This window comes from Hemitrygon akajei, chromosome 1 (assembly GCF_048418815.1).
Source record: "Hemitrygon akajei chromosome 1, sHemAka1.3, whole genome shotgun sequence".
In the NCBI taxonomy this organism is placed as follows: Eukaryota; Metazoa; Chordata; class Chondrichthyes; order Myliobatiformes; family Dasyatidae; genus Hemitrygon; species Hemitrygon akajei.
The window spans coordinates 181,114,026-181,140,039 of NC_133124.1; the positions used below are offsets into that span (position 1 = coordinate 181,114,026).

The window sequence follows — 26,014 nt, forward strand, 5'->3', positions numbered from 1 at the left end:
ACTGGGAGATCAAGAGTTCATCGTTAGAGTAGCAGAGGCCTGTTCTGATAAAGGTTGGACAGAGAGTCGGTATATGCTGTCAGTGAAGCTCCCTCCTCACCGTCCCATCACACACAAGCACATACACACACAGAGTGCACAGTGGGTCAGACACAGAGTGAAGCTCACTCACTCTGATTCATCAAACACTCCTGGGGTCAGACACAACCTGCTGCGATGTTGCAGGCAATATAGTTTCCCCAAACAGAAAGGTCACACACATTGATGAATATAAACATCATTTATTAAAAAAAAAAGCAATTAAATACAAGGCACAACCAGGCCTAGGAATATAACAAGGAATGTCTTAAATTTCAAAGTAGAGAAATTTCAATCTCTCATGTCAGTATGGCAGTTCAAATGTTTAGCTGTTCTCAAACCTCCCATATCACCGACACAGCACCCTCTCTGTCGATGTCAAACTGCTTGGTCTGAGGTCTTTGCCCCCCCCCCTTGTTTGTATCCCACCCTCCACCACACACACACACACGCACACACACTCACGCGCACGCACACACACACTCACGCGCACACACACAGACACACACTCACACACACACTCTCACACACACACACACACGCACACACACTCTCTCTCTCTCTCACACACACACACACACACACACACACACACACACACACACACACACACACACACACACACACACACACACACACACACACACACATTTTCCCTCTGACTCCCTTGGACGTCCTGCTTCAGTTTTCATCTCCTCCAGCATTCCGGGGAAAAAAACATGCGGATTTAATCAGTGGATTAATTGGCCCCTGAATGAGGGGGAGAGGCTGGTTTTTGACATGACTGTGGAGGGTAATAAATTAGGGTTGATGTCAGTGGGGTAGCACAGACTCAGAGAGCTGAAGGGCCTGTTTCTGTGCTGTAACCCATCAGAAACAAGGAAAGGAATAACAAGTTAAAAAATAAATAGGCAATGGGTTTATAAAGCTGCTCGGATCTACAAACTCCAGTTCACATTCGTCAGAGTCCAGAGATGTTGTCACTAAATACTTCACAAAGAACCTTCCCGCAGCTCACACAGATCATCAGGATTACAGAGTGGATTCCGGAATGGTGAGAGGCTAGGGGAATGAAGGAGGTGGGGGGGGGGGGGGGGAGAAAGAGACACCCACACACACCAACCTCCATCTCATGACTTCCCAATATCAAACTTCCATGGAACGTTACGTTACCAACTTTTGCACAGTGAGATCCCGCAGGAAGACAGCATTGAGCCACGTGGGCGACAGTCAAATTTTGGTGAATTCCCCCCATGCTCTGTGATTCTGTGACTCCTCTGGCTCCTACACCCCTCCACATCTCTGAGACTTCCTTCAGCCCTTATACCCCTCCCCTTCTCTGTGACCCCTTTCTGCCCCTACACCGCACCCCATCACTGTGGCTCTCTGGCCCCTACACCCCTACCATCTCTGTGACTTTTCCAACCTCCATATCTCTGTTGGAACCCTTCAGTCCCCATTCCTGTCTCTGTAGCCCCCTTCCCTACACCACTCCCCATACTGTATATGTGACTCCCCCACTCTGGCTCCTACAACCCATGGAGTGTGGTGTGGGGCCGGGTTTGTTATTGAATCCCCTGACCGTTTTTGATTTCTGCTAAAGGGTCAGTGTGCCTTGATTGTAACAGGAGGAGGGAGTCAATCCCTCGGTGCGAGCAAGCCTTCAGATCCTCGGGAGGCGGGGAGGGAGATGAGGGCTGCAGGATATGTGGGAATGGGTTACTCCAGACGTCTAGATGTCCAGTCGTCTGTGGGGTCTTCCTGTGCGTCTCCAGTTAGCTGGTGGGCTTTGGGGGGACGAGGAGGTGTCTGTTAGCAGTGCTTCGAGACCGTCGGCAGTGGTGGGCACCGGTCGGTGAAGGAGGTCGTCCTGACGGGTAGAGAGAAATAGAGTGGCTGTGAGGAGGTGGCACTGGCCAGAGAAACGAGAGAGATGGAAAGGGAGAGAGGGAGAGAGGGAGGGGGAAGACCAAGGGAGAGAGGGAAGGATGAAAGGGGAGAGAAGGTGGGGAAACGATAGAGGTGGAGTGGGAGAGGGAAAGATGCAAGTGGAAGAAAGGGAGAGGGAAGGGAAGAAAGGGGGAAAGTGGAAGGGGAAAAGGGAGGAGGAGTGAGAAAGGGTGGGAAGGGTAAGATTGTTGTGAAGGAGAGATTGTTGGGAAGGAGGAGGGAGAGAGAAGGGGAAGAGAGAGAGGGAGAGATTGTGGTAGAGAAATGGGGAGAGAGGGGGGCAAAGAAAGGAGGGGAATAACCACACACGATGTTTTAGAAACCGCATCTTCCCCTGTCAGCTTTCTGAGCCCATGAACCTGCCCTTCCACGTTTGCACCATTTCATTCACTTTCTGTAGTTTATTTATATCTGGCGCTGTACTGCTGCCTGGGAAACCAGTGTCAGTGCCAATAAACCTGATTCCCGGGGGGGTGGGGGGGAGGGAGCAGCATCGTCAACAAGAAGAGATTAACAGGCAGAGGTGGAGGAGGAAGAGAAACCAAGAGCGTGGGGGGAAAGGAGGAGGGAAAGAGGGAAGTCGAGGGAGAATGGGTCAGAGAGGACGAGATAGAAAGAGTGACAGTGACAACAAGGGCAACGATTTAAAGAGAGTGATATAGAGGGAGAGAGTGCGACAGGAAGTGGGGTATGAAAGAGTGAGGGAACGGACAGAGAGAGAAAGGGTGAGGGAGGCAAGAGGGATATAGGGTGAAGAAATGGTGGGAAGAGCGAGTGAAAGAAAAATAGCAAGGGAAAGAGGGAAAGAGGACGTGGGAGAGATGGATAGACAGAGGGAGGGAGGGAACAGAGTCAGTGGTTGTGGTAAAGAGGGGTAGAAAATAATGAGAGGGAAAGAAGAGGATAGAGAGGGAGACCAGGGGAAAGGAAGGCAGATGTGGACAAGTTGTGTCTCAGTTTCTCACTCCCTTGCCCCACCCTCTCGGCAACACAGCTCTCCGGTCTGCCTCTGCCCCACCATGAACCAGTGACCCCCCCAACCGCGTCCACTCACCTGTCACTGGACTCATCGGCCTCGCGGTCCAGGCCCTTGCGTTCGATGTCGCTTCGCTCCAGCAGGCTGGCGGACAGGCACATGAGGATGCCACAGCGGCGGGTACGGTAGCACACGATGTCCACCAGCAGCAGCAGCACCACAAAGATCACCAGGATGATGCCAACCACACCAGCCGTGCCAACCCTCGGTTTTTGTCCTGTCGCAGGGAGGGAGAGCGGGGGAGCGGGCAGGAAAAGGATCAAGGGAGAAGGTCAGACATGAGTCCACTCAAGGGTTGAGGGAGAAATACGAGGGTCAGGACAAAGGTAGGGTCAAGGGACGAGGGGAGGGATCAAGCAGACAGCAAGGGTGAATGGGAGAGGATGTTGTTCAGGTGAAGGGTTGAGGAACAAGGTCAGGGTCAAGGTGAGGCAGATGATTGAGGGGCAATGGGAGGAGGTCAAAGACAAGTTCTGGATCAAGAGTGGAGGGAAGGGTGAGGGTCAACAGTCAAGGGGTGAAGATAAGTGTCAAGGATGAGGGGTAAAAGCGAAAATGAGGGTCAAGGGGAGGTTAAGGGACAAGGGGCAGTGCAAAGGTCAAGGGATGAGGACCAGTGCAGGGGTCAGGGGTGATGGACCAAGAGAGATGAGAAGGACAGGAGTCACCCAGAAAGCAGAAGGTACCCTCATGATTGATATCCCAGTTTGGAATGGAGGGGTGCAGGAGTCATGGGACACAGGGTCAGAAGGTCTAGAGTGATCAGAGGATCGGTGGTGGTCAGAGGAAGTGACGATCTGCAACTCACCGACAGCAGCAGCGGGCGGTCTCGGAGGAATGGAGACATTCAGGTAGGTGGTCACCGAACGACCATTTCTGTTTTCTGCCTCGATCTCTAACTCATAGACTGAGTCCCAGTTCAGATTTTTCAGGAGGTAGGAGTCGGAACTGGAATCATTCACTGTTACATTGTACCATTCATCAGCTTCAACCTGGGAACAGGGTCAGAGGCAGAGATACATCTCCAAACTTCTCAAAACTTTACACTCCCCCCACACTGTCCCATCACACACTCCCAGGGTCAGACACAGAGTGAAACTCTCTCCACACCGTCCCATCACACACTCCCGGGGTCTGAAACAGAGTGAAACTCCCTCCACACCGTCCCATCACACACTCCCGGGGTCTGAAACAGAGCGAAGCTTCCTCCACACTGTCCCATCACACACTCCCGGGGTCAGACACAGAATGAAGCTCCCTCCACACCGTCCCATCACAGACTCCCGGGGTCAGACACAGAATGAAGCTCCCTCCACACCGTCCCATCACACACTCCCGGGGTCAGACACAGAGTGAATCTCCCTCCACACCGTCCCATCACACACTCCCGGGGTCAGACACAGAGTGAATCTCCCTCCACACCGTCCCATCACACACTCCCGGGGTCAGACATAGAGTGAAACCTCCTCCACACCGTCCCATCACACACTCCCGGGGTCAGACACAGGGTGATGTTCCCTCCACACAATCCCAGGGGCTGATGTTCGTGAGTGATAGTAGCCACGTACTTCCTTGTATCTGATGAGGTGCCGTAGAACTGGGCTGCCTCCATTCTCCACGTCCTTGAAGAATATCCGGATATCGTTGCCTGTGCTTTCGTTCCTGGTGGAGACTCTGGGCCTGTCTGGTTCCCCTGTGAGAATAACAAACGTTTTCATTGGTCCTGTCCCATGGAACAAAGGATCAGGCCTTTCTTCCCATCTGCCTGCTACTGGCTCTCCAATGCAGCTCTCCCGTCAGCCATTATATTCTCAACCCCCCTCCCCCGAATCCCTCTCCCCTTTCAGAAACTCCTACCCAGTCTCCTCACAAAGCCTCTTTTGGTAATCATTAACGAGAGGGCACATGTTCAGCTTGTAGAGGTTCACTTGTGTCAGGGGGTCCTGATTGTCGAGACCCTCAGCCTCCTCCCTCACCACATTCAATTTATTCCGTCCCAAACTTCTCTTTCTTCCAAATGCCTCGACTCATCCTCCCCTGGCCTGCAAGCAGACCCCCTCCCCAGCTGCTCCAGGTCTTTCTTCCGGACGAGAGCCCCTCCTTCCCTGGGGAACATCCCGTGGAAACCCTGTCATGCCAGTCTACCTCATCTCCATTTTGGAGAAAGGGCCAGCATCCTCTGTCCCATCCCCATCTGAAGCCTTCCCAGCACCACGCTACAACAGTATTATTTTATATTTCCACAGTTTGTCTTCTATTGCACACTGGTTGCCAGTTTGTATCTGTGTACGTAGTGTTCATAAAATTCTGTAGTATTTACTGTTTTCCTGCAAATCCTTGTAAGAAAATAAATTTCAAGGTAGTATATGGTGACATCTGAGAATAGATCTACCTTGATCTTTGGTTCCCTACCAGAGGGGACAAGACTGTCTCTCTATCCTCACGGAGGGAGGGATGGAGGGATGGATCTATTCCTCTTCTCCGTAAGCCTCTCAGCCTCCTTCACTCCAGGGGAAGCATACCCGATCTCTCCCCATAACTAGAGTCCTCCAGTCTGGGCAGTGTCCGGTGGGAGTTTGCTCTCACTCCCTGCATTGCGATTGCATTCTTGGCATGAAAATGGTTGTTTGTGTTGTAACATTGACAACATCTACTGCCAGGTGATGTTGCAGCTTCACAAAACTGCGGATCGACCCACCCGGAGTATTGTGTTCAGTTCTGGTCACCTCATTACAGGAAGGGTTTGGGAACTTTAGGGAGGGTGCGGAGGAGATTTACGAGGATGCTGCCTGGATTAGAGAGCATGTGGTATGAGGATAGGTTGAGGGAGCAAGGCCTTTTCTCACTGGGTGATGAGAGGTGACTTGATAGAGGCGTACGTGATCATAGGAGGTGTAGAGCAATTGGACAGTCAGAGACTTTTTCTTCAGAGGAAATAGCTAATATGAAGGACAGTATTTTAAGCTGATTGGAGGGAAGTACAGGTGAGATGTTAGTTTTACACAGAGAGTGGTGGGTGTGTGGAACACACTACCGGGGAGGTGGCACAGGCTGACACATTAGGGATATTTAAGAGACACTTAGACAGACACATGGCAGAAAGAGAAATGGGAGGCAGGGTGAGATTGATCTTAGAATAGGGTAAAAGGTTGGTACAACATTGTGGGCTGGGGGCCTGTTGTGCTGTACTTTTCTCTGTAGATGGAGCATCTGGGTGGAACCGTAGGAAGATGGTGTTTAGTGTGAAGAGAGTGAAGAATGGCTTTCTCGTGGGGGTTCAGTTTGGTCTCTTCCCACTATAGGAAGATGCAGAGGAGATTTACAAAGATGTTGCCAGGACTCCACGGACTAAGTTATGGAGAGAGGTAGGGCAGTTTGGGACTTTATTCACTGGAGTTTGGGTGACCATCTAGAGGAACTGGCATCGACTTAACCCTTTTCTTCCACACCCCCCCCACCTCACTCCAAACCCCCAGAGACTCTGTCAATTAGTACAGCAGGGCAAATCCATTTGTCCCTTGTTTCATGCTCGATCGTTGCCCCAACAGCCACAAATCCAGCCATGTCCTTCTCAGATCCACTCAGTGATGAGAGCTCCCCAAGTGGGGGGAGTTCCAGAGACTCTAGATGATGAGGGTACACCCCCCAATCCTGAATGGTGAGTGCAACACCCCCTCCCCATTTCAGGACCTCCTGTCTTGAAACTTCCCAGTCTAGCAGAGGTTTTCCCCTTCCTCTTTCCCCGGTGGGATCTTGCTGTGCACAAGAGCAAAAGGGGGAGTGTCCATTTAATTTTTTTTCACCGTTCTCTCCCTCGACTGCCCCTCCCCACTTCCCCAAAATTCACCCAATCACAGCAGGCGAGAAGATGGGAAATGAGGAAAGTGGAATGGAACATTACCTCCTATTGGATGGGCCGCAGATGACATCACCGGACATAATGAGAGCGATCACATGATGATGAGATGGGTGGATGAACGATGGTGATGGTTACATGGAGGAGAGAGCAGCAGTGAAAGAGTTACTGGGCAATGCATGGCCAGTTGTAATAAAATATACAAATAAATAAATGTACAAAACACTAACAACTTTAAAAAGAATGAAAAAGCAAAGATCAGCCCCAAGAGACCTGTGGGAGACCATTCTGTCCATCCAGCCACTACTGGACCACTGATTCAGCTCTCCCAGCAGCCCCTGTTCACCCTGCTTCTTGCAACCTCTCCCCACTTTGGGCAGCTTGTATTCAATCTCCCTCTGCCCCCCACCCCTTGCAAACAAATCTTGAATCAAATCAACTCCCAACCCCCACCTCCAGCTCACTCTTTCTCTCTCTCCCCTCCACTTTCTCTCAATTCCTACTCACTCTCCACCCTCTCTCTCTACCCAACACACATCCTCTCCCACACTATCTCTCTGCCCCTACTATCTCTCTCTACCATCTCTAACATTCTCTCTACCCCACTCTCTCTACCCTCTTCTCTCTCCCACACCCTTACAAAATTCTTTTTACCCCTTCGCTCCCCCACTCTTCCCTAATTCTCTCTAACCCCTTCTCTCCCCACCTCTCCTTACCCATTGCTCTCCCCCCACACTCTTCCCCAATTCTCTCTCCCCCTTCACTCTCCACCCCCGCTCTCATTATCCCCTCTCTTCCCTTGCACGCGCAATCCCCACTCTCTCCCTCTTGTCTCTCTATCCCTTCGCTCTCTCCCTGACTCTCCCATCCCCTCTCCCCTCACTTTTCCTACCCCCTTCTCTCTCCAAATTCTTGCTCTCCCCTTATCGATCTCACCCCACTCTCTTACTCTCAATCCCACTCTCTCTCTCCCCCTCACACTCTCCCACAACTCTCCCTCGCCCTCACTCCCAATCTTTGACTCTGTCTGTATCTCCCTTCCCTCATTTCCAGCCACCCCCCAGCCTGAATTACCCTGTGGGTCTGAATCTGTGCGGAGTCCCCCCCGACTCATTGCCCCCCCACCCCTCTGCCCGCGGACATTTCTGCTGGAATCCACTCACGGCTCGAGAGCGTTCTGGCGGAAACGATGTCGGAATAATTGCCGTCGCCTCTGCCGTTGATGGCGGACACACGGAACTGGTACGGAGTGTAGGGCTGCAATCCAGTGACGAGGTAGTATTCTGGGGCAGAGGGAGAGGGAGAGAGGCAGGATGGGTTTCATTTTGTCACAGCTTGTCTTCCATGGATTATAGAAAGTGTGGCACAGTAGATATAACCGACCCCTGCACACAGAAATCCACAGGCACCAATGGAAATGAATAAACTGTCGATGTTTCAGGCGGAGACCCTTCATCAGGCCCCTCCTAACCCGACATTTCCCCCTTCCCCGCCACTCTCCCGCACTCCGATTCCCCTGGCCTACCATTGTCGATTCGCGTCCGGTTCCATTCCCAGCTGGAGTTCTGCCTCCACTCCAGCCAGTATCCCAGGACGGGGATGCCGCTGTCCTCCCCGGGCGGGTCGAAGGCCACCCGGACAGTGGTGGAGTGCGGCTCCGCCCTCAGCTGCCGCGGGATGCCCGGAAACCCTGCAGAGGGGAAACCGGAGGCGGTGGGTTCAGTGGGAGCAGAGCGGAATGGGGCGGGAAGGCGAGAGGGCTGGGAGCCTCCTGCAGCAGAGATGGGGTGCAGGCAAGAGGTGCCTTCACTGACGGAGATATGGGGCAGGTGGGAGGAAAGGAGGGGCAGCTGAGAAGGAGCCTCCCCTTCATGGAGTAGGAGGGGAGGGGGTCGGAGGGATCTGGAGAGACTCTTCTGGAGATCCCGGGTTCCATCACAACCCTGTTCTCTGTGTGGAGTTTCCCCGCTCTTCCTGTGATCCTGAGGGGTGGGGGGAGGAGACCCACAGGGTGGAGGGGGAGAGGGGGCCTTAGGGAGGGAGGAGAGTTGAGATGGTATGGATGGGAGGGGGTGGGGAGGGAGACCGGTGGTTGGGAGGGAGGAGAGTTGAGACGGTGTGGATGGGAGGGGGTGGGGAAGGAGACCGGTGGTTGGGAGGGAGGAGAGTTGAGACGGTGTGGATGAGAGGGGGTGGGGAGGGAGACCGGTGGTTGGGAGGGAGGAGAGTTGAGACGGTGTGGATGGGAGGGGGTGGGGAAGGAGACCGGTGGTTGGGAGGGAGGAGAGTTGAGACGGTGTGGATGGGAGGGGGTGGGGAGGGAGACCGGTGGTTGGGAGGGAGGAGAGTTGAGACGGTGTGGATGGGAGGGGGTGGGGAAGGAGACCGGTGGTTGGGAGGGAGGAGAGTTGAGACGGTGTGGATGGGAGGGGGTGGGGAAGGAGACCGGTGGTTGGGAGGGAGGAGAGTTGAGACGGTGTGGATGGGAGGTGGTGGGGAGGGAGACCGGTGGTTGGGAGGGAGGAGAGTTGAGACGGTGTGGATGGGAGGGGGTGGGGAGGGAGACCGGTGGTTGGGAGGGAGGAGAGTTGAGACGGTGTGGATGGGAGGGGGTGGGGAGGGAGACCGGTGGTTGGGAGGGAGGAGAGTTGAGACGGTGTGGATGGGAGGGGGTGGGGAAGGAGACCGGTGGTTGGGAGGGAGGAGAGTTGAGACGGTGTGGATGGGAGGGGGTGGGGAAGGAGACCGGTGGTTGGGAGGGAGGAGAGTTGAGACGGTGTGGATGGGAGGGGGTGGGGAAGGAGACCGGTGGTTGGGAGGGAGGAGAGTTGAGACGGTGTGGATGGGAGGGGGTGGGGAAGGAGACCGGTGGTTGGGAGGGAGGAGAGTTGAGACGGTGTGGATGGGAGGGGGTGGGGAAGGAGACCGGTGGTTGGGAGGGAGGAGAGTTGAGACGGTGTGGATGGGAGGGGGTGGGGAAGGAGACCGGTGGTTGGGAGGGAGGAGAGTTGAGACGGTGTGGATGGGAGGGAGACCGGTGGTTGGGAGGGAGGAGAGTTGAGACGGTGTGGATGGGAGGGGGTGGGGAAGGAGACCGGTGGTTGGGAGGGAGGAGAGTTGAGACGGTGTGGATGGGAGGGAGACCCGTGGTTGGGAGGGAGGAGAGTTGAGACGGTGTGGATGGGAGGGGGTGGGGAAGGAGACCGGTGGTTGGGAGGGAGGAGAGTTGAGACGGTGTGGATGGGAGGGGGTGGGGAAGGAGGGGAAGGACACTCACAGGGAGGGGGAAGTGTGAATGGGAGAGGAAGTGGGAAGGGGCCTCTGGGTGGGGAGAGGCCCATGAGTTAGTCACGGCTGTCCTCACCTCCCTCCCTCAGCTGCACGGTGTGAGAAGCCGAGCCCTGAGCGTTGGTTGCCGTGCACCGGTACTCTGAGAATTCCTCTGGGGAGCTCACCCTCACCTGAAAGAGAGAGCGAGGGTGTGTCAGTGAGGGAGGCAGAGGAGGGGAGGGGTGTACAACCCTCTGGCCGATACTCCCATTCCCAGCCCTGAGATCCGCTCCAGCCCCTACACCCCTCCCCGTCTCTGTAACCCCCTTCAGCGCCTCCCCACCACCCTGTCTCTGTAACCTCCTCCAGCCCCTACCTCCCTCCTTGTCTCTGTAACTTGCTCTGGCCCCTACACCCCTCCCCTTCTCTGTGACCCCATAACCCGGACTGACCTGCAGGACACTCCTGATGTCTGTTGAGTGTTTGGAGATATCCCCAATGTCCCCGAGATCCAAACTGTTCCAGCTCCAGGTGATGTTTGGCTCGGGATAACCCCGGACGGTGCAGGAGATGTTGACGGGGTTTCCTAACCAGCTGTACAGGACCTGCGGTTCAGAAGATTCAAATGTGGGGATGTCTGTAGTGGGCAAAGTCACATTGGTCAGTCACAAACAGAGCTGAACCTCACCCCCTCCCACAGTACTCCCTCCTCACCCCCTCCCACAGCGTTCCCTCCTCACCGCCCTCCCACAGCGTTCCCTCCTCACCACCTCCCACAGTACTCCCTCCTCACCCACTACCACACTACTCCCTCCTCACCCCCTCCAACAGCGTTCCCTCCTCACCCCCTCCCACAGTACTCCCTCCTCACCCACTACCACAGCATTTCCTCCTCACCACCCCTCCCGCTTTACTCACTCCCCGTCACGTACACTTGACTTTGACTGTGATTGGCCAAGGTGTCCTCACTGATCTCTCTCTGATGGATCCAATGCACTGGTACGTTCCTGCATCTGACGCCTGGATGTGTTTGATCACCAGAGTCCCATTGGACAGGATACTGTAACGCTCTAAATGAGAAGCAGGTGGGTGTTAAAACTTCTGGTTTTCTGGGAGCTCTGTGCACAGTTCCAATCTCACACTGGGAGCCCCATGGACAGTTCCAATCTTACACCGGGAGCCCCATGGACAGTTCCAATCTCACACTGGGAGCCCCATGGACAGTTCCAATCTTACACCGGGAGCACCGTGCACAGTTCCAGTCTGTATCCCTGGGTCAGACCCACACCGGGAGCACCGTGCACAGTTCCAGTCTCTGTATCCCTGGGTCAGACCCACACCGGGAGCACCGTGCATAGTTCCAGTCTCCGTGTCCCTGGGTCAGACCCACACCGGGAGCACCGTGCACAGTTCCAGTCTCCGTGTCCCTGGGTCAGACCCACACCGGGAGCACCGTGCACAGTTCCAGTCTCCGTGTCCCTGGGTCAGACCCACACCGGGAGCACCGTGCACAGTTCCAGTCTCCGTGTCCCTGGGTCAGACCCACACCGGGAGCACCGTGCACGGTTCCGGTCTCCGTGTCCCTGGGTCAGACCCACACCGGGAGCACCGTGCACAGTTCCAGTCTCCGTGTCCCTGGGTCAGACCCACACCGGGAGCACCGTGCACAGTTCCAGTCTCCGTGTCCCTGGGTCAGACCCACACCGGGAGCACCGTGCACAGTTCCAGTCTCCGTGTCCCTGGGTCAGACCCACACCGGGAGCACCGTGCACAGTTCCAGTCTCCGTGTCCCTGGGTCAGACCCACACCGGGAGCACCGTGCACAGTTCCAGTCTCCGTGTCCCTGGGTCAGACCCACACCGGGAGCACCGTGCACAGTTCCAGTCTCCGTATCCCTGGGTCAGACCCACACCGGGAGCACCGTGCACAGTTCCAGTCCCCGTATCCCTGGGTCAGACCCACACCGGGAGCAGTGATCAGTGAACATACCTGACTGGACAATCTCCTGATGATATTCCCAGGACACAATGGGATCCGGAATGCCAACAACATGGCAAAGAACAGCCGCATCTGATCCCTCTTCAAACTCCTGGACGGGGGGTGTATTTTCGAACTTGGGGTCCTCTGCCAAGAGAAACAAACAAAAATATTCACTGTGCGGACCCTGTGCTGGTGGTGGGGTTACCCCCCGAACACCCCCACTGGTGGTGAGGTTACCCCTCGAACACCCCCACTGATGGTGTGGTTACCCCTCGAACACCCCCACTAGTGGTGGGGTTACCCCCTGAACACCCCCACTGGTGGTGGGGTTACCCCCTCATACACCCCCACTGGTGGTGGGGTTACCCTGAACACCCCCACTGGTGGTGTGGTTACCCCTCGAACACCCCCACTAGTGGTGGGTTACCCCCTGAACACCCCCACTGGTGGTGGGGTTATCTGAACACCCCCACTGGTGGTGGGGTTATCTGGAACACCCCCACTGGTGGTGGGGATATCCTGAACACCCCCACTGGTGGTGGGGTTACCCCCTAAACACCCCCACTGGTGGTGGGGTTATCCCTCATACACCCCCACTGGTGGTGGGGTTACCCCCTGAACACCCCCACTGGTGGTGGGGTTACCCTTCATACACCCCCACTGGTGGTGGGTTTACCCCCTGAACACCCCCACTGGTGGTGGTGTTATCCTGAACACCCCCACTGGTGGTGGCGTTACCCTGAACACCCCCACTGGTGGTGGGGTTATCCTGAACACCCCCACTGGTGGTGGGGTTATCCTGAACTCCCCCACTGGTGGTGGGGTTACCCCCTGAACACTCCCACTGGTGGTGGGGTTACCCCCTGAACACCCCCACTGGTGGTGGGGTTATCCCTGAACACTCCCACTGGTGGTGGGGTTACCCCCTGAACACTCCCACTGGTGGTGGGGTTATCCTGAACACCCCCACTGGTGGTGGGGTTACCCCCTGAACACTCCCACTGGTGGTGGGGTTACCCTGAACACCCCCACTGGTGGTGGGGTTACCCCCTGAACACTCCCACTGGTGGTGGGGTTATCCTGAACACCCCCACTGGTGGTGGGGTTACCCCCTGAACACTCCCACTGGTGGTGGGGTTACCCCCTGAACACTCCCACTGGTGGTGGGGTTATCCTGAACACCCCCACTGGTGGTGGGGTTACCCCCTGAACACTCCCACTGGTGGTGGGGTTACCCTGAACACCCCCACTGGTGGTGGGGTTACCCCCTGAACACTCCCACTGGTGGTGGGGTTATCCTGAACACCCCCACTGGTGGTGGGGTTACCCCCTGAACACTCCCACTGGTGGTGGGGTTATCCTGAACACCCCCACTAGTGGTGGGGTTACCCTGAACACCCCCACTGGTGGTGGGGTTACCCCCTAAACACCCCCACTGGTGGTGGGGTTACCCCCTGAACACCCCCACTGGTGGTGGGGTTACCCCCTGAATACTCTCACTGGTGGTGGCGTTACCCTGAACACCCCCCACTAGTGGTGGGGTTATCCTGAACACCCCCGCTGGTGGTGGGGTTACCCCCTGAACACTCCCACTGGTGGTGGGGTTACCCCCTGAACACCCCCACTAGTGGTGGGGTTACCCTGAACACCCCCACTGGTGGTGGGGTTACCCCCTGAACACTCCCACTGGTGGTGGGGTTACCCCCTGAACACCCCCACTGGTGGTGGGGTTACCCCCTGAATACTCCCACTGGTGGTGGGGTTATCCTGAACACCCCCGCTGGTGGTGGGGTTACCCCCTGAACACCCCCACTAGTGGTGGGGTTATCCTGAACACCCCCGCTGGTGGTGGGGTTACCCCCTGAACACTCCCACTGGTGGTGGGGTTATCCTGAACACCCCCGCTGGTGGTGGGGTTACCCCCTGAACACCCCCACTAGTGGTGGGGTTATCCTGAACACCCCCGCTGGTGGTGGGGTTACCCCCTGAACACCCCCACTAGTGGTGGGGTTATCCTGAACACCCCCGCTGGTGGTGGGGTTACCCCCTGAACACCCCCACTAGTGGTGGGGTTATCCTGAACACCCCCGCTGGTGGTGGGGTTACCCCCTGAACACCCCCACTAGTGGTGGGGTGGGGTTACCCCCTGAACACCCCCACTGGTGGTGGGGTTACCCCCTGAACACTCCCACTGGTGGTGTGGTTATCCTGAACACCCCCACTGGTGGTGGGGTTACCCCCTGAACACTCCCACTGGTGGTGGGGTTACCCCCTGAACACCCCCACTAGTGGTGGGGTTACCCTGAACACCCCCACTGGTGGTGGGGTTATCCTGAACACCCCCACTAGTGGTGGGGTTGTACTGAAACACCCCCACTGGTGGTGGGGTTACCCCCTGAACACCCCCACTGGTGGTGGGGTTACCCCTCATATACCCCCACTGGTGGTGGGTTTACCCCTGAACACCCCCACTGGTGGTGGGGTTACCCCCGAACACCCCCACTGGTGGTGGGGATATCCTGAACACCCCCACTGGTGGTGGGGTTATCCTGAACACCCCCACTGGTGGTGGGATTACTCCCTAAACACCCCCACTGGTGGTGGGGTTATCCCTCATACACCCCCACTGGTGGTGGGGTTACCCCCTGAACACCCCCACTGGTGGTGGGGTTACCCCTCATACACCCCCACTGGTGGTGGGTTTACCCCCTGAACACCCCCACTGGTGGTGAGGTTACCCCCTCATACACCCCCACTGGTGGTGGGTTTACCCCCTGAACACCCCCACTGGTGGTGGGGTTACCCCTCATACACCCCCACTGGTGGTGGGTTTACCCCTGAACACCCCCACTGGTGGTGGGGTTATCCTGAACACCCCCACTGGTGGTGGGGTTATCCTGAACACCCCCACTTGTATCTCAATCTCGATCAGAAACTGAGTTCAAATCGTCACAGCTCCGCAGAGATTCACCCACAGTAATCTGTATGGAAAGAGTGTGGGAGAGCAGGGAGCTCTCAGAGGAGTGAGGGTGTTTGAGGGAACTGTGGTAGGGGCAGAGGAGGGAGCACCATGGGAGGGGTGGTTGAGAAGGGAGCACCGTTGGAGGGGCAGTGAGGAGGGATCACTGTGGGGGGGGTTGAGGAGGGAATGCTATGGGAGGGGCGGTTGAGGAGGGAATGCTGTGGGAGGGGCTGTGAGGACGGATCACGGTGGGAGGGGTGGTTGAGGAGGGATCACTGTGGGAGGGGTGGTGAGGAGGGATCACTGTGGGAGGGGTGATTGAGGAGGGATCACTGTGGGAGGGGTGGTGAGGAGGGATCACTGTGGGAGGGGAGGTGAGGAGGGATCACTGTGGGGAGGGGTGGTTGAGGAGGGATCACTGTGGGAGGGGTGGTGAGGAGGGATCACTGTGGGAGGGGTGATTGAGGAGGGATCACTGTGGGAGGGGTGGTGAGGAGGGATCACTGTGGGAGGGGAGGTGAGGAGGGATCACTGTGGGGAGGGGTGGTTGAGGAGGGATCACTGTGGGAGGGAAGGTGAGGTGGGATTGCTGTGGGAGGGACAGTGAGGAGGGAGAGCTGTGGGGAGGGACGGTGAGGTGGGATTGCTGTGGGAGGGGCGGTGAGGAGGGATCGCTGTGGGAGGGACGGTGAGGAGGGATCGCTGTGGGAGGGACGGTGAGGTGGGATTGCTGTGGGAGGGACGGTGAGGAGGGAGCACTGTGGGAGGGACGGTGAGGAGGGATCACTGTGGGAGGTGAGGTGAGGAGGGATCACTGTGGGGAGGGGTGGTGAGGAGGGATCACTGTGGGAGGGGAGGTGAGGAGGGATCACTGTGGGGAGGGGTGGTTGAGGAGGGATCACTGTGGGAGGGGTGGTGAGGAGGGATCACTGTGGGAGGGGTGGTTGAGGAGGGATCACTGTGGGAGGGGTGGTGAGGAGGGATCACTGTGGGAGGGGAGGTGAGGAGGGATCACTGTGGGAGGGGTGGTGAGGAGGGATCACTGTGGGAGGGGAGTTGAGGAGGGATCACTGTGGGAGGGGTGGTGAGGAGGGATCACTGTGGGGAGGAGTGGTTGAGGAGGGATCACTGTGGGAGGGGTGGTTGAGGAGGGATCACTGTGGGAGGGGTGATTGAGGAGGGATCACTGTGGGGAGGGGAGGTGAGGAGGGATCACTGTGGGGAGGAGTGGTTGAGGAGGGATCACTGTGGGAGGGGTGGTTGAGGAGGGATCACTGTGGGAGGGGTGATTGAGGAGGGATCACTGTGGGGAGGGGAGGTGAGGAGGGATCACTGTGGGGAGGAGTGGTTGAGGAGGGATCACTGTGGGAGGGGAGGTGAGGAGGGATCACTGTGGGAGGGGTGGTTGAGGAGGGATCACTGTGGGAGGGGAGGTGAGGAGGGATCACTGTGGGAGGGGTGATTGAGGAGGGATCACTGTGGGGAGGGGAGGTGAGGAGGGATCACTGTGGGGAGGAGTGGTTGAGGAGGGATCACTGTGGGAGGGGAGGTGAGGAGGGATCACTGTGGGAGGGGTGGTTGAGGAGGGATCACTGTGGGAGGGGTGGTGAGGAGGGATCACTGTGGGAGGGGAGGTGAGGAGGGATCACTGTGGGAGGGGTGGTGAGGAGGGATCACTGTGGGAGGGGTGGTGAGGAGGGATCACTGTGGGAGGGGTGGTTGAGGAGGGATCACTGTGGGAGGGGTGGTTGATGAGGGATCACTGTGGGAGGGGAGGTGAGGAGGGATCACTGTGGGAGGGGTGATTGAGGAGGGATCACTGTGGGGAGAGGAGGTGAGGAGGGATCACTGTGGGAGGGGTGGTTGAGGAGGGATCACTGTGGGAGGGGTGGTTGAGGAGGGATCACTGTGGGAGGGATGGTGAGGAGGGAGCGCTGTGGGAGGGGAGGTTGAGGAGGGATCACTGTGGGAGGGGTTGTTGAGGAGGGGCACTGTGGGAGGGGTTGTTGAGGAGGGGCACTGTGGGAGGAGTTGTTGAGGAGGGGCACTTTGGGAGGGGTGATTGGTTGTTTGCTGGTCAGGACGGCCCCTCCTGTCAGTAACACCTGGTCTGGGAGCTCAGCTGTGGATTTGGTGAAATGACTCTGACCCACTTACGTATAACGCTGATGGTGATGGATTTCCGCAGATCTTCGCCATTATCCAGACTGGCCACGCACCGGTACATCCCATTCACCTCCGGGTCGGCATTGATGATCCTCAGCTGGGATTGGTATTCATTCCCTTCAATCCGGATGTGGTCAGTTTCCTCCACCTCTTCGTCATCAATGTCGTACCAGAGAATGGAGTCAGCATCTCCCTTTTCCACTGGTGAGAGAGAGAAGGACAGGGCTTCAGAGCAGGAGTGAGGCCAACCTCATCTCTGTCCCTCACGTCCCAGGAGTGACTGTGTGTGTGTGTGTGTGTGTGTGTGTGTGTGTGTGTGTGTGTGTGTGTGTGTGTGTGTGTGTGTGTGTGTGTGTGTGTGTGTGTGTGTGTGTGTGTGTGTGTGTGTGTGTGTGTGTTTATGAGTGTGTAAGTGTGCAAGTGAGTTTGTGTGTAAGTGTGAGTAGATGTTCATTGTGAGTGAATGAGTGTCTGTGTGTGTGTATGTTTATGAGTGTGTAAATGTGCAAGTGAGTTTGTGTTTAAGTGTGAGTAGATGTGCATTGTGAGTGAATGAGTGTCTGTGTGTGTGTATGTTTATGAGTGTGTAAATGAGCAAGTGAGTTTGTGTTTAAGTGTGAGTAGATGTTCATTGTGAGTGAATGAGTGTCTGTGTGTGTATGTTTATGAGTGTGTAAATGTGCAAGTGAGTTTGTGTGTAAGTGTGAGTAGATGTGCATTGTGAGTGAATGAGTGTCTGTGTGTGTGTGTGACCACTGACCTTTGCAGATGAAAGTCCTGCTCTCTCTCAGTTCGACTTTCCCATTTGGTGGAGTGATGGTCAGCTTCTCAGAACCTGTGAGATCAGAAATAGAAACTGGTCACTCAACCGATGGGGTTCATTGAACTGAGCACCCTGGTAAGGGAAACATCCTCCCACAAACTCCACCACCAACACCCCCCACCACAAACACACACCCACACCCACATTTACAAACGTTCTCTGAGAAAGAGACGTCCAGCCATCGAACAGGGACCTAGTGGAAGAAAACAACCTCTCATTAAACAGGGTATCACAGGAAGGACACCATCCCTTAAACAGGGTCCCCACGGGAGAGAGACTCCCTCCATTAAACAGGGTCCCCACGGGAGAGAGACTCCCTCCATTAAACAGGGTCCCCACGGGAGAGAGACTCTCTCCATTAAACAGGGTCCCCACGGGAGAGACTCCCTCCATTAAACAGGGTCCCCACGGGAGAGAGACTCCCTCCATTAAACAGGGTCCCCACGGGAGAGAGACTCCCTCCATTAAACAGGGTCCCCATGGGAGAGAGACTCCCTCCATTAAACAGGGTCCCCACGGGAGAGAGACTCCCTCCATTAAACTGGGTCCCCACGGGAGAGAGACTCCCTGGTTCCCTCATCTCCTCTGAATCCTGACCTGTATTCAAGACCACGGTGAACCCTTCACGGTTTTTTTCCCCCGGGTGATCACATGGGTTTGGGCGGGATGAATAATAAAATAAAATGGGCGGCATGGTGCCCTGTTGGTTGGCACTGTTGCCTTGTGGGATTCGGTAAAAACTAGAGTTAAGATTGGATCAGCCATGATCTTGTTGAATGGCAGAGCAGGCTTGAGGGGCCGATTGGCCTACTCCTGCTCCTATCTCTTATGTTCTTATGTTATGTTCTCCATTAAATTGGGTCCCCACGGGAGAGAGACTTCCTCCATTAAACAGGGTCCTCATGGGAGAGAGACTCCATCCATTAAACTGGGTCCCCACGGGAGAGAGACACCATCCATTAAACAGGATCCCCACGGGAGAGAGACACCATCCATTAAACAGGATCCCCACGGGAGAGAGACACTATCCATTAAACAGGGTCCCCACGGGAGAGAGACTCCCTCCATTAAACAGGGTCCCCACGGGAGAGAGACACCATCCATTAAAGAGGGTCCCCACGGGAGAGAGACACCATCCATTAAACAGGGTCCCCACGGGAGAGAGACTCCCTCCATTAAACAGGGTCCCCACGGGAGAGAGACACCATCCATTAAAGAGGGTCCCCACGGGAGAGAGACACCATCCATTAAACAGGGTCCCCACGGGAGAGAGACTTCCTCCATTAAACAGGGTCCCCACGGGAGAGAGACTCCTTCCATTAAACAGGGTCCCCACGGGAGAGAGACTCCCTCCATTAAACAGGGTCTCCACGGGAGTGAAACCCTCCATTAATCAGGGTCCCCACAGGAGAGAGACACCATCCATTAAACAGGGTCCCCACTGGAGAGAGACTCCATTTAACATGGTCCCCACTGGAGAGAGACTCCCTCCATTAAACAGGGTCCCCACAGGAGAGAGACTCCCTCCATTAAACAGGGTCCCCACAGAAGAGAGACTCCCTCCATTAAACAGGGTCCCCACGGGAGAGAGACACCATCCATTAAACAGGGTCCCCACGGGAGAGAGACTCTCTCCATTAAACAGGGTCCCCACGGGAGAGAGACTCCATTAAACATGGTCCCCACTGGAGAGAGACTCCCTCCCTTAAACAGGGTCCCCACGGGAGAGAGACTCCCTCCATTAAACAGGGTCCCTACGGGAGAGAGACACCATCCATTAAACAGGGTCCCCACGGGAGAGAGACTCTCTCCATTAAACAGGGTCCCCACGGGAGAGAGACTCACTCCATTAAACAGGGTCCCCACAGGAGAGAAACCCTCCATTAAACATGGTCCCCACTGGAGAGAGACTCCCTCCATTAAACAGGGTCTCCATAGGAGAGAGACTCCCTCCATTAAACAGGGTCCCCACAGGAGAGATACACAGAGACACACTCACTTCTTGCCTCCGAGTACGTCCCATAAACTGCTGGAGGGACCGTACTCTGGACGTTCCCAGTTTCTAAGTGCGTTCCCTTCAGCTCACAGACACTTGCCTGTGACTGGGATCCCAGCCAGACCTACAGCCCGCAGACTGACTCAGAAGTCAGTACAGGAAACAATCAAGGGATCTTAGTGCCTGATCTACCCCTTGATCGTTGGTCCCCAGAGGCAGCACTACTGGCCAACAAGAACCATTCCGTTACTGGAGCCCTCACTGTGGTCTCGAATACAGGTCAGGATTCAGAGGAGACGAGAGAGAGAGAGAGAAGGATTGAGAAGAGAGAATGTGGAAAGGGAGAGCCAGGGGATGGAGGGAATGGGAAAGTGTGGGAGGGAGGAAGAGAGAGGGGAAAGAAAGAGACATCCCTTTTGAAAGTGATCCCTGTTTGCAACAGTCGATCTCTTTAAGAGGGATCCCAGGAAGAGATTCTCTATTTAAAGGGGGTCTCAGGGACTGAGGGAAGAATTTCCTGATTACAAATGTCCCTGAGAGAGATTTCCGGATTCAAAGGGGTCCTGCAGACTTTCTTCCTTTCAAAGTGGGTCATTTCGAACAAGATACCTCCTTGACATGGGACTGTGAGGGAGAGAGGCTGCCCTTTCTAAATTAAATGTTGGGGGGGGGGGTTCTCTGACATAGGCACTTGCTCTCTGTGCTCTGGACTCACTGTAACTGACAACCCACATGGTGGAGTCAGTCCCCAGTGGGGAGACCCTCTGTAACAAGAGCTCCCAGGATCAGCGTCCTTCAAAAGGGCAAACCTGGAAAGGGTCCCCGGGCAAAAACCCGTTTGCTGATCACTGGCAGAGAGATTGTCAGTTTAAAAGGGGTTTCTGAGGGCAATGTTCTCCCTAGAGGAAAGTTCTTTAAGGGAGACACACCCTCATTCAAAAAAAATCTCCTTTGAGGCTTTTCAGTGGGAGGTAGTGCTTCAGGGAGAGAAGGAGAAGAAGAGGGGAGAGAGACAGAGTGGGAGGGAGAGAGAGAAACTGTGTGAGAGAGGGAGGTGGAAAAGTGAAAATGGAGGGATGGAGAGGAGAATGTGAGAGGGAGAAAGAAGGAAGAGGAAAGAATGTGAATGGAAAAGGGGAATAGAGAGAGGAGGAAAGGAGGGGAGAGAGTGAGTGTGTGAAAGGGAAGGAGCAGGAGAGAGTGTTAGAAAGTACTGTGGCAGGGAGAGGGAGGGGAAAAGGAGAAGGGTAAATCAAGAGGGTGAGTGGTTGGGATGTGGGGCCAATGAGGGGATGAGTATTACGAGTGAGAGGATAGAGAGGACAGGAGGGATGAAGGGTGACAAGAGATGGGAGGGAGGGACGGAAGGAGAGGTAAGAGGGTGGGGGAGGAGAGTGAGTTGAGAGGAGAGGGTGAGTGACTGTATTGAGGGGCAGCAAATAGAGTGAGAGAGAGTGTGAGAGGAAGAGAGGGAGGAACAGAGAATATGTTGAGTGAGGAGGAGGAGTGAGAGAGTGAGGGACGGTACCATCTATCATCAAGGATCCTCACCATCTGGTACACTCTCTTCTCAATACCTCCATCGCGGAGGAGGTACAAGAGCCTGAAGACTCACACTCAACGACTGAGGAACAGACGCTTCCCCTCCGCCATCAGATTTCTGGAAGCTCCATGAACACTAGCTCTCCGTTCCCTTATTTTCCACAAGTTATTTTGTAACAGAGTAATTTTATGTCTTTGCACTGTCACAAAACAACAAATTTCACGTCATATGACAGTGATAAACCTGATTCTGAGAGAAAGGGAGTGTGGGAGAATGCGTGAGAGAGAGAATGCATGTGTATGACATCGTGCATCTGACAGAGAGGCAGAGAGAGAGTGACTGTATATGAGAATGCATCAGAGAGTGTGAGAGAGAGTGAATGAGTGAGGGAGAGAGAGAGGGCATCTTCAAGAGACCTCTGCTACACAGACTACATCCGAGTGATGGACCATGTGAGGCATCATGTTAGCAGCCAGTGGGAAATGTAATGTTAATAATAATTCCATCCACACTGACTCCACTCATCCCTCCCCAGCCCCCACCCCCCTAGAGCAGAGAACAATGGTCTGAGAATAGAAACCACCTCCGCCTTGAGGACAAACGATTGCCACTTGGGACAAATTTCCAATTCCGGAGTTTGTCAGATTATCAAGGCATTGTTAGGGGAACGATACAGATGGAATTGCTGGCCTGCTGGGATTTCTAAAGCCAGTGTGATGGATGAGACGGTGTATTTTAAGCTGCAATTCGGAAACTGCTAAATATGGCAACACTTTCATGGAAATGATTGAGGGCCAAGTATTGCAGTCAGACTGATTGTCCCTGCTGATGCTTGACAAAAGACTGGACAATGTTACAATGAATTCTCTCCCACCCACAGCTCAGTGCTCCTCCCTCACCACCCCTACCACAGCACTCTACCCTCACTTCCTCCCACAACATTCCCTCCTCACCCCTCCCACTGAGCTCCCTCCTCACCCCTTCCCACAGCGCTCCCTGCTCACCACCCCTCCCACAGAGCTCCAACCTCATCCCCTCCCACAGGACTCTCCCTCCTCACCACCCCCCCACAGTGCTCTATCCTCACTCCCTCCCACAACGCTCCCTCCTCACTGCCACCCACAGTGCTCCCTACTCACCCATCCCACAATATTCCCTCCTCACCCCCTCCCACAGTGTTCCGTCCTCTCCCCCACCCACAGCACTCCCTCTTCACCCCTCCCACAGCATTCCCTCCTCAACCCTCCCACATCACTCCCTCCTCAACCCCTCCCACAATGCTCTCCTCCTCAACCCCTCCCACAGATCTCTCCCTCCTCACCACCCCTCCTGCAGCGACACAGTTAGTCTGGATGGTGAAGAAGTTATTTGGTCTGCTGCTCTTCATCAGCCAGGCCGCTGTGTACAGGAGCTGAAATGTCATGTAACAACTGTACAGGACATTGGTGAGACTGCACTTGGAGTACTGCGTGTAGTTCTGGTCGCCCAGCTATAGGAAGGATGTCATTTAACTGGAGAGGTTCAGAGAAGATTCACGAGGATGTTAGCAGAACTAGAGGGCTTATCAGGAGTGGTTGGACAGGCAGGGACTGATTTCCCTGGAACAAAGGGGCTGAGATGTGACCTGATAGAGGTTTATAAAACCGTCAGGGGTGTTGATAAGATGGACGGTCACAGTCTTTATCCTAGGTCTAAAATAAGATCTCTCCTTCTCATTTTAAACCCATCTAAAATTAAAGGATATAGGTTGAAAGTGAGAGGGAAAAGATTTAAAAGGGCAATAGTTTTCACCCTGAGTGTGATCCGTGTGTGGAACGAGCTGCCAGAGAAAGCGGTCAAGGCAGATACAATAACAATGATTAAAAATGCATTTGGACAGATACACGGAGAGGAAGGGTTTAGGGAGATGGGCATTTGGACAGGTACGTGAAGAGGAAAGGTTGAGCGATATTGGCCAAACGCAGGAACAAGTTGGCATGAAAAATGGAGATAATCGATGCACCCCACATCCATTCCGTTACCTCACCCATCAGGGGTGGCGGGTTTGGTGAGGGTGAGTAATACCAATTTTCCAAGAATCAATCATCCCTCATTCCACTCTTCCATTTCTTCCACCCTCCCCCCCCCACCAAACTGCTGGAACTCACCACTCGTGGGATCTCACTGTGCCAAAACCTTCCTGTCCGACTGCTTTGCAGAGGATGTTCAACCTGTCCAGTCTCCATTGACTCATGGGACAGGCTCAATCTCATTCTTTCCCTCCAGACCTCCATTTTCTGACTTTTAACCTCATTCCCCTCAACCTCTGCCTCCTCTGCATTTGAGATTCTATCCCCTCACCTACACACTGATTGAATAGCCCTCAAATTAACCCCGTGCGTCTCTCTCATTTGGGCACTGTAGGAAATCAGGTGGGAGTGGTGGGGGAGGGAAAGGAGATCCAGCCGGGGAGACCATAAGACCAAATTAGGCCAATCAGCCCATCGAGTCTGGTCCGCCATTCCATCATGACTGATTTATTATCCTTCTCAACCGCATTCTCCTCCCGACTCCCTGACGTCCTGATTAGTCAAGAAACTATGAGCCTTCGCTTTAAATGACTAAACCTACACAGCCGTCTGTGGCAATTAATTCCACAGATTCACCACCCCTGGCCAAAGACATTCCTCCTCATCCCCGTTCTAAAGGCACGTTCCTTTATTCTGAGGCTCTGCCCCGCGGTCTTAGACTCTCCCGACAGAGAGCGTACAGAGTGCATTCAGACAGCAGCCTCCAGACCCTCACCATCCCACACCCTGTCCCTCCACACGAGCATCCCGGCACCCCAAATCCACAAACAACGTGGCGTTTTAGGCCGTTTACCTGTAACGCAGTTGACCAGACACTGGAGGATGATGCAGACAGTCAGCCGGAGAAACACGGTTTTTCTCTCTCTCCCTCTCTCCATTTCTCTGCTCTATTTCTATTTCTCTCTGTTCTATCGAAGTTCTCTCGTTTAGCTCTCTTTCTGTAATCTCTCTATCCTGTCACCACACTGCTTTCTTTCTATTTCTCTTCACTCTGTCTGTCCTCTGCTTCTCTCTCCCCTCTCTATTTCTCTGTTCTCTGAGCCGTGGAGACAGCTGATCAGGAGCTGGGGTGACTCCGGACTCTGTGTGAAGCCCATACATCAGCATGTGCCTATTTATTGCCTGCAGTTTGGCCACGAGCAGCCGTGCTTCCTTCCTCGACCCCTCCTAGACAGCCTTATCTCCCATCTCCAGCACGTTCAGCTCCCCCATTAGGGCCACTCAGCTCGCCCGCCCCCACCCCTCCCCTACAATCTAACGAGGCGCCAGCACGACCTCCACCCCGGTCGCCAAGGGCCCCGTGTTTACTGACACAGGCGGCTGGCTGTAATGCACCGGAGGACAACCAGACTGTCCACACGTCTGGGAGAATGCAGAGGCAGGTACACACAGACTCATGGAATGGGAGAGACAAACAGACTGAGACACAGAGGTTGGGAGACACAAAGATACATAGACTGAGGTGGTGGGCACAGACAGGGACTGCAGAGAAACAGATAATCAGGCTGGAAGGGATAGAAACACAGGTTGGCAGACACATAGAAATACACAGGATGAGAGAGACAGAGAGGCATGCAGACAGAGACGGACTGACCTTGATCCACCCAGACAGAGACGGACTGACCTCGATCCACCCAGACAGAGACGGACTGACCTTGAGCCACCCAGACAGAGACGGACTGACCCTGAGCCACCCAGACAGAGACGGAGTGACCCTGAGCCACCCAGACAGAGACGGACTGACCTCGAGCCACTCAGACAGAGACGGACTGACCTCGAGCCACCCAGACAGAGTCTGACTGACCCTGAGCCACCCAGACAGAGACGGACTGACCTCGAGCTACCCAGACAGACGGACTGACCTCGAGCCACCCAGACAGAGATGGACTGACCTCGAGCCACCCAGACAGAGACAGACTGACCCTGAGCCACCCAGACAGAGATGGAGTGAACTCGAGCCACCCAGACAGAGACGGACTGACCCTGAGCCACCCAGACAGAGACGGACTGACCTCGAGCCACCCAGACAGAGACGGACTGACCCTGAGCCACCCAGACAGAGATGGAGTGAACTCGAGCCACCCAGACAGAGATGGACTGATCCTGAGCCACCCAGACAGAGACGGACTGACCCTGAGCCACCCAGACAGAGACGGACTGACCTCGAGCCACCCAGACAGAGACGGACTGACCCTGAGCCACCCAGACAGAGATGGAGTGAACTCGAGCCACCCAGACAGAGATGGACTGACCCTGAGCCACCCAGACAGAGACGGACTGACCTC

General features: G+C 55.2%; 1 protein-coding gene across 1 annotated transcript; it reads right to left on the reverse strand.

The window, feature by feature from the left end:
• Positions 1-265: 265 nt before the first annotated feature.
• Positions 266-24,828, reverse strand: LOC140733029 (neural cell adhesion molecule 1-like). The gene is made up of 13 exons (XM_073055806.1): positions 24,523-24,828; positions 18,059-18,133; positions 17,290-17,499; positions 12,180-12,314; positions 11,123-11,260; positions 10,643-10,827; positions 10,285-10,381; positions 8,446-8,610; positions 8,084-8,203; positions 4,633-4,757; positions 3,873-4,056; positions 3,083-3,281; positions 266-1,948 (listed from the first exon to the last, which is right to left on the reverse strand). Exons 1-13 carry the CDS (start codon positions 24,605-24,607, stop codon positions 1,891-1,893), a joined length of 1,776 nt encoding a protein of 591 aa, XP_072911907.1. The 5' UTR covers positions 24,608-24,828; the 3' UTR covers positions 266-1,890.
• Between the last annotated feature and the right edge of the window lie 1,186 nt (positions 24,829-26,014).

Excerpts from the sequence above, each read along its gene's own strand:
- LOC140733029 (XM_073055806.1), bottom strand. The coding sequence starts at position 24,607 with ATGGAGAGAGGGAGAGAGAGAAAAACCGTGTTTCTCCGGCTGACTGTC. Across the intron at positions 17,500-18,058 it reads CAGGACTTTCATCTGCAAAG|TGGAAAAGGGAGATGCTGAC; the intron begins GTCAGTGGTCAC and ends CTCTCTCACCAG. Across the intron at positions 4,758-8,083 it reads CGCCAGAACGCTCTCGAGCC|GGGAACCAGACAGGCCCAGA; the intron begins GTGAGTGGATTC and ends TTATTCTCACAG.